The sequence below is a fragment of the Carassius gibelio genome, chromosome A8 (genome assembly GCF_023724105.1).
Source record: "Carassius gibelio isolate Cgi1373 ecotype wild population from Czech Republic chromosome A8, carGib1.2-hapl.c, whole genome shotgun sequence".
NCBI classification, from domain to species: Eukaryota; Metazoa; Chordata; class Actinopteri; order Cypriniformes; family Cyprinidae; genus Carassius; species Carassius gibelio.
In genome coordinates this window covers 14,992,603-15,007,023 of record NC_068378.1, presented here as the reverse complement: position 1 = coordinate 15,007,023, position 14,421 = coordinate 14,992,603, and the positions used below count along the sequence as shown (strand labels likewise).

The 14,421-nt window shown below is 36.7% G+C and overlaps 1 protein-coding gene across 1 annotated transcript; it reads right to left on the bottom strand.

The window, feature by feature from the left end:
• Positions 1-5,912: 5,912 nt before the first annotated feature.
• LOC128018553 (melanocortin receptor 3-like) lies at positions 5,913-6,896 on the bottom strand. Its single transcript, XM_052604133.1, has one exon. It carries the CDS (start codon positions 6,894-6,896, stop codon positions 5,913-5,915), a length of 984 nt encoding a protein of 327 aa, XP_052460093.1.
• Positions 6,897-14,421: the final 7,525 nt, after the last annotated feature.

Here is a 14,421-nt window from a genome sequence, read left to right as displayed (position 1 = left end):
ATTTTTTACAATTGTTTTAACATTGATATACATCAATTTTACAAAATTGATATTTCATTTATATTTTGTGTAAATTCATGTTTAAATTTAAAATTGTGACTCAAAGCACACTTAGTAATTTAACTCTGCTGCATTTTGAATCAAAAATCACATTTAAAAACATGCTACTGAGATTAATATATTGATGCTATATACAAAGTAACGTGACTGCAAACTAAACCAACAGGATACTAGAACTGCGTTCCTGAAACTGCAGCCATCGCTATATTGGCCAGTACGGTAGGTGGCGCTGTCAGGAAAAACTAGGGTCCTAGAACTGCGGCCCAGATCTGCGGTCCTGAATCTGCAGCCTCCGGTTGTGCAGGAACATACTATTGGAAGCAACAGTGGTCTGTAGCTACTGTATTCTACTACTTCTGAAGCCATTAGATGGCAGTAAATTCGAGGCTATGTCTTCAGTTCACTCGATTAGTGACGCAGTAGCTCCCTCTTCTGTTGAATGATTGTGGACATTAATGCAAATTTAGCCGATAATGCAGGGCTTTCAAACTTTTAGGAGCCAGGGACCCCTTACAGGGCAGAAGATTTCCCAAGTATAACAGTGTAGGCTAAAGTTAAAGTGGTGGGGTAATGAACTTAAAACGATTGTCTTTTTTGCTCACTGCAAAAAATAATTGTGAGATTTTGCCATTTCATATTATTATTTATTTTAAAAAAAAATTTGAGACATAACTAGGCCTATTGTATTTTTTTAATAAATTGTCTAGACAACAATAAAAATAAGTTTATTGACCCTCAGCTCAAGTTGAATAATGTAGCAGCAGGACAAGAAAAACACATACACAAGTTGTATAGGTGTATAAGATGCTATAGGCCCGTGAAAAATAAACAAATTATAGTGCCATTGGTTGCAAACAAGCCTATTTATTTTAACCTTTAATCCGTCACTTAGTATTTTCGAATGGGTTTTTTATTTACATGGACTTTTTTAATACAACTGTCTTTGTATTTAACGTGAAATTAATAAAAACATTTTAAGTTAATTATTATAATGCATTCAATGGACATACAATAAGCGAGCAAATAACATTTCCATTTCAAATAACATAATCACTGACTTCAGCCTAGTGCGAGTTAAGCAGTCTCAAAAACTCTAAACCTGTCTAAGCTGTGAAATGAATCTCTTGATGATCGTACACACATCTGCATTCTGTTTTAAAATTGAGAGATTCTGCGATGTGATGAGATGAGAGAGTGCAGTCAGCAGACAATCATTTGCCTCGTTTCACTACTCTGACGCTTGATTGTCCATTGAATTCATAACATAATCGTGTGTGTAATTATAAGGCGCAACACAGAAAGAGATATGATTTTTGCTTGTACTATGTGTGTTTAAGTGTGAGAAACATAAAATAAACATATAGGCTAGTTTAAAACAAGTTTTGATATGACCCATCCATCACTGGTTCTGCGCCAGCCAAAAACACAAACGCAGATTTGAATTTAGAAGCTGATGATGCACCGCACTAATCACACCATATGATTGATCAAATGCATTACTAGACTATATGTTGTCTCTATGAGAAGAAATGTGCTCCCTGTTTGAATGGGCATGACACCTTTGCCCATAACAAACATATTTCAAAGGAAATTGAAACTGAACCTTGTGGTGTGGTGCTCATGCATAGCCTACCTCTCATTCGGAATGAATCATTCCCATAAGTGAATCGTTAGATGCAGTGTAACATTTGGTTTATAAACTATTTTTTATTTTGTAAAAAAGGCTTTGTAGGCTACTCTCGTGTCCGAATAGACTAATTCCTTGATTCCTTGACGTTCGCAAAAATTCGCAACACCACATGGCGTTGCTCGCGCGTTCACCTACAACAGACAAGTTGTATTGAGTCACCAGATGCCTTTTATGTGTTTAGCTGTTTCATTTATTTCAATGTGGAGGAAATGTTATTTTCTGTATCACTTGCTTTACTGTAGGCCTACTAAAGAGTTCTTTGGACTGTCTCTGAGTGCTTCAGTTTGTTTCAGTGTGCCTGAGTTTTCGATTAGCTGAGAGATGATCTATTTAATGTTTGAGACCGGTGTGAGACGAGAAATTCTATTTTATATCTAGCTTCTTAGAAAATAATTTGTATTACATACCAGAAAGGCATCTAGGGGAAATGGTTGGATGCCTTAAATGGACTCATATGTTGAATGTGCATTATGAGTGGTTGAGATAGAAGCATCCCGATTTGATTAGGATATAAATGGTGGTTTAGAGTGTCATTCTGGGTCGTACTATGCAACTAGGATGTCTGTATGGCTGTTGAAATTTTCTTGCAAGAAAATAATTATTCAAAATACTTTTTTTGCCACGGAATTTGACAATGAAGAAACTGTGATGTCAAGTTTGCAATGCTAGAACTGATGTTGTGTTAGTGTGTGTGTATGTGTGTATACACCTGTTCTGACGAAAAAAGCTGCTTATCCATTTGTGCTACCAGCATCTTATTTGTATGGGGTGAGGCTTTTAAACCTACTAACCATAAACCCTAAACCTACCCATCCACACCTACCCTTACCATAACTCACCCTTAAACAATGCAAATATATTTTTGGTATAAATGCTATTGGTCAAACTACTTTTCAGTCATTACCATCAGTAAGTATGATAACAAGAGAAAAACAAAGCCAAAAAGAAGATGTGTTGTCACATTAAGCTGTATAGATATTGTTTTTAGCAAAACCACATTCATGCTGGCTTCATTCAGGGTAGACCTATGTCTTTTCCTCCCACAAATACAGTTGTTTCTTAAAAATAATTTTGAAAATGTTCTGAAAATTTCAACTGACCTCTTGAGTGCTGAATGAACTCACATTCTTGTCTGGATAGTTTACCCCAAAATGAAAATTGTCATAATTTACTCACCTTCAGTTCATTCTAATATGACTTTATTTTGCAGAGCACATTAAACCAAACCACTTTGAGTGACACACGGTGAGTTGATGGTTTTTCAGGAACTATGTAAGTGAGTGATCCAATTGTGATATTTTTCCTTAAGTTTTAAACAAACTTTATTTTTTTTTGTTAAGCTGCAGGTGGCCCAAAGCAAACTGTAGTGACTCATTCATATGCGTTCTCCGATATTTCTTTCCTGGTGAGAAGCTCTCAGATCACTGCCATTGGATTCCTGCCAACTCTAATGTACTCAGTAACATTGCTGATGTGTGTAGATACCCAACGACCTTCCCCCTGCCATCCAGTGCAGGTGTGTTTTACGTTAAAGGCACAGAATATGCAGAACAAATAGTCCAGAGTTTTGTGCCATTATTGACCCCTGTGGTAACAGTCATATTTTTGCTTCAGGGTTTGCATCATAGCATAAAGGAGGCAGGTCACACTTGCTAAACCCCAAGACATCATGTGAATCACTGGATTCAGCCCGCTCTCCCTTCAGGACTACAATTAAGGTCCAGAAAGGGTGAAGGTGAGATCATTAACGTCACTAGCTACTGGCCTCATTGATAAGTGATAAACATTCCTGTCCTACACTTTCTTGTTTTCCCCTCCAGCTTTAGCAGCAATAACAAGTAATTGCAGGATCTGATGAAAGTATCTGCCAAATGAAGGTTCAGAGCCAGTTCTTTATATTTATTTGGTATTTCTAAATACATATGCTTCAAGGGATCTATAATACAGTCTAAATTATGATATGTGTCATTCATAAATTTCACATGATTTTATAGTGTAGTTCTTTCTAAAATACACCCGGCGAGGGAAACAGACCTATAACTGCTTGGACAATTCTTCTAATTTTATAGTTCATTTTTGAGCAGCACAGATGTGTTCATTCAGGACATTACATAGAGTTCTTCTGACATACTGAGACTCACATCAAAGTTATTTAATTATTTATTATATTATTATTATTTTTTTGGAGCGGGTGCAACATAAAGATTTTTAAATGTAAGAATTTTCTATGAAAAAAGTACTCTGGGAGAATAATATACAAATATTGACATTTACAATACAGCTTACATAGGAAGATAAACACCTACAGATTGCTTGCAATGACTGAGGATAGCCTTTATTTTTTTCTTTTTCTTTATCTTTGTTCATCTCACTGTTCACCTTACAGTTCAAATTAAATGCCGATATGATAACAGAACTTTGCATTAAAAGCATTTGTGGTGAGAATGAGAAGGAAGAGAATTTGAATCTGATCTGAAAAATCACAACGATCCACACACGCACACTTTTTATGGAGACACAAACTGGCGTTCATATATCCCACATGAAGAAACGGAGATCACATGCTGTGTTTAAGCTAAACCCTTTTATTTGGCAAGTTTTTTTGCAGATACAAGTGAAGTGCTAAAGCTGATGTGCTAATATTGGTCATGCAAGAGTGCAAGCTCAGTCCTGATAACATTGCAGTGCGACTCAATCTAGGTCTGCTTTAATAAGCAGAATATCAAACTTAAACCATTATAGAAAAGCTAAACTATGATGCTATGTAACTGAATAAGAGGGATAATTAGTCAGAGCCAACATATAGTGCTCTGACACACAGTTAGGTTGTGCTTTGCGTGACCTGAGTTCAAATTCTGGTTTGTGGTCTTTCTGATCTTGACCAAGACACTTCCTTTCCACTTCTGAATAAAAGGCAAAAAAATAAAAAATAAAAAAAATAAACTCCATTTTAGGAGGGACATTTGGTGTTTGAAATGATATGTTTAGTTGGGTATTCTGGGTATTGTCTTAAGTCTGACAAAAAATAAATGGGGAAAATCCAGTTACATTCCACTCCTGAAAGGCAAATTTAGAGAAATTTGAGACTTGGACAGCTCAATGTTCAACACATGCTGACTGCAGCAGTTGGGTTGAGTTGACGGCATATTGTTGCTAACTGGAGACAGTCCAAGTTGATTCTGATTCTGACAACTGTGAAAAAACACAAAGTTAATGACACCTCAAAAAGAAGGAGAGATGCTTAGCAAGTGCGTTGATGTTTTTGATGTCAGCAAGCGTCTTTCACCACAGACTGTCAGTAAGATTCCACTTCAGCAGCTTTGAACACAGGCATCTACACACCAAAATGTTTTTAACACTGTCACAGATATCTAAAATATATTATATACACGTTTTGCATAAATATATGCAATTGAAATAACCCGAAGCGCTTATGCTTAAACAAACCAATTAACTGTTTCATGTTTCATGACAGTTTTATTGGCACAAAAACATTGAATTTTTAGAGAAATAGTAAGCATAAACATCCACCCTTGAACTATAACCATCAGTGGGGCATAAGCAGATTGTAAAAAAAATGCACAAATGAGATCATACAAATTTACCACCAATTCACCTAAACGTAAAGCAGTTGCAAAGTACTAATAGATTGTCTAGACTTCACTGAAAAAACACAGTCAAATGATCAACATCACTTATTTACTCAATAAGTTTTCACTTAGAAATAATGCAGAATTTCAATTATTTAATATTAATGTTAATATGAAATAATTAGGGTATTTTCTAAATTTTATTCTGTTGAATCCTAAAACTGTCCATTCCTTTCTAGGTTTAAATAAGAGTTTAAATCCTAGATTTTCAGTATAGCTTCAAACTGTCAGACCCAATTGCACTCGACTAACACATGATTGGTCTGCTCTTTCAGCAAGCAATTCAGTCTACCCTTCATTTCTCTGATTTTCTTGCATCACCTGAGCTTTCCAAATCATTCTTAGTGCTTGACAAATTTATAGTCCAATTTTTCTGAATTCAACATGTCTGCTTTTGACCGTATCCTCCTCTCTTGATATGTGTTATCATTATGAGCACCACACTTTGGCATCTAACATCAAGGTAAACTTCTTGTTTGCACACTCAGTCTTCTTTCAGACCAGACATTCATCTAAAGTGGAGGCTGACAGCCAAAACAGCAGAGTATCTCCTTAAAGGTCTTCCTCATTTCCAGACTGCGGCAGGCGTAGATGAGGGGGTCAATCACAGAGTTGCACATAATGAGGACCAGGTACATGGTGAAATGAGACATGTAGCAGAGGCAGAGCGGATGGTGCGGACAGGACACCAGCAGAATGAGGTGGAGGAAAAACGGCGCCCAGCAGCACACAAACACGCCGAGGAGGATGGAGATGGTCACAGCTCCCTTCATGCAGCTGCGCTGACGCGGGGCCGGGTTGCCGGCTGCAGCTGCTGCTGGAGGTAATGCTGCGATTCTCTGGACGTGAAGTCTGGCGAGAAGAAACATGTGTACGTAGAGAGTGGCCATGAGCACCAACATGGCGAAGAACATTGTGATTAGACAAACAATCACCGTCTTGCTCTCTGAGTAGACTATGAAGACGATACCACAGACCACGCACACCAACCAGATCCCAGCGATGGCCACCAATGCTCTGCGTACGGTCACTATGCTGTGGTAGCGTAAGGCGTAGAAGATCGTGACGTAGCGGTCGACGGCGATCGCCAAGAGGTTGCAGATTGATGCCACGAGAGAAATGCAGATCATTGAATCAAACACATTGTCCATCAAACGCACAAAATGGTCACTGGCCACCAGAAGGCGACTGTTCAGTACAGCAATGACAATGGTCTCCAAAGAGTTCGACACACTCACCAACATGTCCGCAGCAGCCAGGCTGCACAGGAAAAAATACATCGGAGAGTGAAGGTTCTTGTTTTTGACCACGGCCAAGATGACGAGGATGTTCTCCAGAAGACTCACAATACCCAAAGTGAGAAAAACCTCCGCCTGGATCTGAACCTGCTCGCACAGCGCTCCTGCTGAAGGATCAACCGTGCTGCCATTAGGAGGCAAAGACGTGCTGTTTGCAGGTTTCTGCCCTTTAAGAAACTGCAGGTATGAGTCGTTCATCGGGAATTGTGAAGATAAAGAGATGGGGAAGAACAGACAGCAGATGAGGGATGAAAATTACAGAGGAAATGAAAAAAATTATAAAGAATAAAAAACTGATTCAGATGGTGGACTGAATAACAAAAAAGGAATCGAAAGCTACAGGTATAGTCAATTAATCAGGTGTTGAAGTTCTCCTGATGTTGGCTTCAGAAATGCTCTGCTGCTCCTCTGTTTGTTGGATATGCTTCTGTAGAGATGCTCTGTGATTCAGACTCTCTCGCAGCCACTGGCTGTACGTCAGCAGATGCAGCCTCCGCCTGCTCTGTGTGTTTGCTCAAGATTTTAAATGAAAAATGTGAATACGTACACACACACACATTCATAGTGCAGGGCAACAGGCATGTCCATTCTGTGATCCAAATTAATACGTCATTTTGTTCCCCAAAAAAAATATTTTTCACACTAGATTTTTATTGTTTAGATTTTATATTAACCTTCTAATGCACATACACAACGGTGCATAGATGTCTCATCTTTGTCATTTTTTTGGTTAAATATGACAACGTACATTCAAAAATGGATAACAAAAGCTGTGAAGCACTCTACATCTGAAAAGCATTTAACACTTCTTTTTACTTGACACAGCATATTAAAAATGTTGCATTCATGTGTGAATCACCTTGTAAGGGTCAAATACAGTACATCCACCTAGAGCATGTTTAAGAAGTAAAACATGCTACAATGTGATTTAAGGACTGAAATTCTTTTAATTTGACATGCAATTTCAAAAACAAGGTGTATGGCCAAGCAACATTAAATATGCCAATTCAGAGCATGTGAACACAGTAAAAAAAGCTGCGCTGTTAATCACAAAAACTTTTTCGGTGTGAACCGAACTTAAATCATGTTTACAATGTGAAATATTTCACCCAAAAAATTTAATTTGTGAAAAATTTACTCAGCCTCAGGCCATCCAATTTGTGTGTGTGTGTGTGTGTGTATATGTGTGTTTTATCATCAGAACATAGTCAATGATCCTCTGCAGTAAATATGTGCCATCAAAATGAGAGTTCAAATAGCTGATAAAAACATCACAATAATCCACGTCTCAAAAACATCAATAAAAGTCTTGTGATCTGAAAAGCTGTATGTTTGTAATAAATAAACACATCACTGAAATGTTTTTAACTTCAAACAGCTGCTTCAGTCTGGCTAAAATATGTGTCCATAATATTGCTTTCTCCAGTGAAAAGTAATGTAGTCTGAATCAGGAGAGAACTCAAGCACCACTTGTTGGTGGATTTTGATATGAGGACAACGGGATAGTTTAAAAAAATTTTTTTTATAAAGGTTATTATGGATTATGGACTTATACTGGAAAGATAATATCCACGCATTTACTTTAAAACCTTTTTTTTTTTTTTAGTGAAATAATTTTTATACCAAATGTTTAAAGTGTTAATAATAAAATAAACAATTTAGTTTGGGCTCTTGCATGGAAGAATTTTGTAATCACTTGATTTTATGCTTGCTGTGATAAAGATATGTCCTTGAAAAACTGAACAGTCATTTTCTGCAACTGAGACAGAAAAATATCTGTTCTCTTATTCCATGCACCAGTATCCAGGGTAACTTGTATATATGTGTTTTCTTTGACACCAGCCTTTAATTGTGAAACCTTGAGGAGAGAAACGTGTTACAATGCATGAAATGCCACACACACACACGCATGCATGCACACACACACAACTAAAGAAAACTATATGAGGTGATTAATTGAGTTTGAGCAATCATTTCTGTGGGTGTGCGTGTGTGTGAATGTGAGAAGGGTTTTAGTGTGGGTCTGTGTTATGAGTCTATTCCCAGTGGGTATTGATTGATTTTCTTCACACCTCATCACCTGCTTCAGTGACTTCATGAAAAGTTCTAGACCAGACTGTTTCACATCGTGCTTGGTTCACACTCCAGCAGATAATCATTTATCAATACATCTGACTCCGTTTGGTGCCTTCTCAGGAAACACAGGGAAAAAGAGAGAGCTAAATGTATAAGTTAATCTAAGAGTACCCTATTGCTGATAGTAAAGATGAAGCATGTTAAACTGAAGTGATTAAATTCTATTAAATTCACATTTATTTGTGTGTATCGCTTTTCAGGATACAATTCGTTGTAAAGCAGCTTCACAGGAAATGAAAGTGATCACATATAGGAGTAGCTTATCAGTGGTGACTATGTCAAGGAGAGGTCCATATGGCAGAAATATACAGAAAAATGTATGTAGTTACTTAATGAGATGCATTCAAACAAACGTGGAACACTACAGCAATGACTATATGTTGCGATCAGACTTATAGCAAAAAGTGCAAGTTTTGTATGTTGGTTCAGGGCTGGTGTCGTCTGAGGGTCCTCAGAGGGGTTGGCGTCTTCTCTTCTGAGGTGTTCGGTCATCATAGATCTTCGTAAAGGGCTAGATCCAGACTAAAGCTTGTGTAATTTATAGTTACGTCAGGGTTCCCGTCCCATGGCAGAAACAGAAGAGCAAACAGAGAAAAATGAGGATATTGCTGTTCAAACTGAGCAAAAAAAAACAAAAAAAACAAAAACAAGAGGGAGTGTGTCTGAACCCTGAACATTATCAGGAAGGCTATTCCAGAGTTTGGGAACCAAATGCGAAAATCTCTACCTCCTTTAGAGTACTTTTCTATCCTAGGAACTACCAAAAGTCCTGAGATTTAGACCTTAGGGAGTGTGATGGATTGCAAAAAATAAAAAAATAAAAAAATACATTTTGCATTTAGCAGACGCTTTTATCCAAAGCGACTTACAGTGCATTCAGACTATCAATTGTTACCTATCATGAATGATTATAGCGTGGTATAAGGCTAGTTAGGTACGGAGGAGCTAAACCAGTCAGGGTCTTATAAGTAAGTAGCAATATTTTGTCACTGATAAAGAACTTAATAGGTAGCCAGTGCAGAGATGGTAGAATTGGGGTAATATGATCATATTTTCTTGACTTGGTAAGGACTAGCCGCTGCATTTTACTACCTGTAGCTTGTTTACTGAAGCTGCAGGACAACCACCCAGCAGTGCATCACAAAAGTCCAGTCTAGAGGTCATGCAGTTTTTGTAAATAAATTAACCTGACCATCAAACCAATAATAAGTGATTCAGTCAGAATGAATGGAGCTTTAGAATGAGAAATTAATTGGTTTTTTGGCCATTTTGATTTTCCTTTCCACTGGCTAAATCAAGGACATACAAGCTTCAGCAACATTTGAATATTTAAATCAGCGAATATCAAAAATAGGTGTCCAGGTCACATTTTACCCCCAAAATAAGAACAAATACACCCAAATTCTCATTACTGCAATGCAAAATACAGAGTCATTCTCATTACTCTTACAAGAAAACATATATATTTATATATAATTTTAGTATTTAAACATTGATAGCATTTATTGTAAGCCCTAATAATTAATTAAACATTTTTATTAAATCATTGCAAATACACTAAATATGTAATGGAAATAAATACTTTCTCACAACCCTGTAAACACCATTTTTACATCAAGATTTCCTAGACGCTCTGTTTCTTACAATCCCCATCACACACAGTTTCCATGTTTTTCCTTTAATAATAATGTTACGAAATGATTTGAAACTTCAGAAACAGAAAGTTCACAGAGAACCTTGTACCTTTAGTTCCAGTTTCTCATAATGTTTCGCTATTGAGTAATGGATGAATGAAAGGGCATCAAAAATCACCTTGACATTAAAAGCAAAAAAGCCGTTTACTGTAATTCTCAGCCATGTAAATACCTGTTCATCATTGCATTCCTGTCAGAGCATGAAGCTGTGGGGAGGAATATAACCTTTGCTCAGGAGTCCATTCGTGTCTTAATCAAATCAAGTCCCCTTGACTTGCACCTCTCTATCTCATAAAGTGCACAGAACAGCTTTTGTCTCTTGGGGACATGGATAGCTCATAGACAGGACTTCTTTGGGGTTTTACTTGTGCCATAATGTATAACAACGTATTCACTCTCCAAAGATGTGCTTGGTTTTGTAACTGCTATACTTTTGGAATTACTAAGTTTCAGAGTTAAAGGAACAGTTCACCCCAAAATGAAAATTTGCTGAAAATGTGCTCACCCTCAGGCTATCCAAAATGCAAACGAGTTTGTTTCTTCGTCGGAACAGATTTGAGGGAATGTAGCTTTACATCACTTGCTCCCCAATGGATCCTCTGCAGTGAACTGGTGCCATCAGAATGAAATATGCATAGATCAAGCATGGTTTACAAGCAAAAACACGTCAAAACAGTGCTAAACAAATATTGCGATGTTTTTATCAGCTGTTTGGACTCTCGTTCTAATCTGATGGCACCCATTCACTGCAGAGTATCTATTTGGTCTGAGTCTTTTTAAAGCTGAATTGCTTCGTCAAGAGAGACCATTTGTTTCTTGTTTTCATACACTCTTGCACTGTGTAAGCTATTAATTAGAAATAAGATCCCTCTGACATTACCCATGTTACACAATTTCACAATATTAACCTGCTCTGACAGCTGTCGCATCATTTCATAAGAAGATTAGCTGTGGCTGTTTACCTGCAATGTCTGCATCCTTTTAATCACATTTACTCTGTGTAATAAAACAACAATAATGTTATTTAGTATAACAAGAATTTGCCCCCTATTAAAAATGCTTCCCTAAATATAAATTATTATGGCTAAATGTACACTTGTATGTTTGTAGGTGTATGAAATGAGCCCAACAATAAACACAATGATGAAAAGGGTTACAGTGTGTGTTTGCTTAAACAGTTCTCACACCCTGAACCAGACGTTATAAATATTTTTGCATGAAGTCTAAAATATGTGTGGGTGTAGTCAACACTCGTCTCTTTGCATTATTAGTTAGTTCCATAACCCTTGGCCTGAGCCTACACACAAACCTGCAAAAATATAGATCCAGAAAGACTATATTAAATATGCTGTGTGAATTAAAGCCACTTGAGACATTGTTCTCACACAAATCACCTTTTCTTTAAAAGACATTTAAGTAGCTTAAGCAGCAGTGCTTTCACTGAGCCTTTAAAGGTGTTACTGATGTTTCCAAATTTTGAACTATACAACAGTGAAATGTACAGTGTTTTACATGTCCTCCTACTCATACTAGAAACCTTACAAAGCAGTAATATCACTGATGGGAGATCAGACAGTGTTGATCATTTGTCCACTAGAGGGTGTAAGTGCAGAACATGGGGCAAATGAGAATTTGTCATTAAAACTGAGCACCAGACTCTAACCATTCATTTTAAAGATTTAAAGATTTTTAGTGTCATTGATATACTGTACAAGAATACATATTTTTTTAGTTGATGTTTTGAATTATATTTTATTTTCATATTTGTATTTTAGTGAAATTTTTGTTTTGTCATTTTTATTTTTTTATTAATATGTCTAGAGTTTCTATTACGTTTTTGTTTTTCAATTAAAATTTATTTAGTTTAGTTATATTAATGATTCAACAAAATACCAAACAAAGAGCAATTGCTGAAATAGCTGAAATAAAACAAGTATATTTTAGTTAATGTTTGTTTTATTTCAAGAAATTATTTTTTATGGTTTATTTTTTATTTAGAAATAATAACAGACCAAAAATAAAAATAAAAAATTGCAGACCACATACGTTTTCCAGATACTATTTTAATAACGCTTGAGGAGGCATAACCTGATCTTAAATATGACCTGTTTTCATAACTCATGAGTAGAAGAGTCATTGTCATATGTGCCCTTTAGAGAAAAATAGATGTTGATCTGTGTAAATATGAAGAGAGCCGTGACAGTGACATTTAAAGAAAATGTCATTGTTTTTCTAAGAAAGCAGAGCTAACATGAAATGGAACCATATTTCTCCTCCTCTTCTCATCTGTTTTTCTCCGCAGTAGGTTTCTATTAGTTTTTTCCCCAGCAGATTAAATCAGTGGAAGGTTTTATATTCTTAATTAAACAAATGATACTTCCTAGAAAGGTCTTTGAAGCCTAATAAGAGAAGAAAATTATTGTAAAATGGGGGGTCTATAGTTAAGCACATCCTTTCCACAAAGGTCTTTCTCTGAGCACATGTGCTTATTCGCTTATATTCTAAAAAGAATGTTTTTTTTTTCTTTTGCATTCAACCTCAATTTACTGTCAGATACAGTCCGTTCAGGTCTAAACACAGCACACCAGTAGTTGCATAAGCAACGGATGTACACATGTGCATCTTATATGCTGCTTGTAATGTTTGACTGTGTTTGTTGTTGCTACTGTTTTGCTACGAAAGTATAAGAGATGCAATAGATTAAAGCAACAAGTTTTTGCTCTCTGTAAACATTTCTCATAATTTAAAACAACATTTATCATTCATTTAGTAGTCATATACCAAGATACAATGCAAAACAAAACAAACAACAACAACAAAAACCCCGCCAGACAAAGCCTTGAGGTTCAGCAGATATAAACATGCTTTAGAACTCACTCTGCAATTGTTGGTCAATTTGATATTGGTTTAAGAATGTTTTTTTATGTATAAAAGACTTAAAGCTGATTATTTTTTCCATGTAAAATAATGAATTTAGCTTATTATGCACAGGTACACTATCTCTAGATTGATCCCCTAAAAAGTGTAAAGCACTGTTCTATTCTAATATAGTAAAGGGGTCATATGATGTTGCTAAAAATAACACTATGTTGTGTATTTGGTGTAATACAATGTGTTTAAGTGGTTTAAGGTTCAAAAACCACATTATTTTCCACACACTGTACATTTTTGTTTCTCCTCTATGACCCGCCTTTCTGAAATGCGTAGATTTTTACGAAGCTCATTGGTCTGAAAAACTAAGTATAAGCTGATTGGCCACCTATCCAGTGCGCTGTGATTGGCCGAATACCTCAAGCGTTTGACGGAAATGTTACGCCCTTAATATACTGTGATGCCAATCCAGTGATCCACAGTGCAAAGTTAATGTATTTCTTCTGCGACCAGCACGGATCAGCTCTAGGCATGACGAAGCGGATATCGTCCTCTTCTGGAAGGCAAAACAAAATATTTTTGCTTTCACAACAAAACACAGAATCTCCACCACATGGCGCCGGTGGCAACAGCTAGAATAAAAGTTAAGCCGCCTTTCTTAGCATGAACATTTGGGTGGTGTTATGCAAATCTTCCCACATCATGACATGGAGGTAGGGGCGTGCTAGAACGCGCCGTTTTTGGAGGGATTGGACAAGTCTAACTTATAAAGAATACCTCTTTGGATTTGAGACTTTAGTCTTTGCAGATTTACAGACCTTATTTATGCACCAAGAGCTTCTAACACTCCAAAAAGAAAGGAAAACTCGAAATTGCATCATATGACCATTAATATATTCATGTGGCGAGGGGGGCGTGGTTCAGTGAGGTCTGCAGAGGGAGTCGGGAGACGGTGAGTAAATAGGTCAAGTGCAAGATAATAAAAACACCTGTGTGTGCTTGCTGTAATTGGTGTTGAGAGA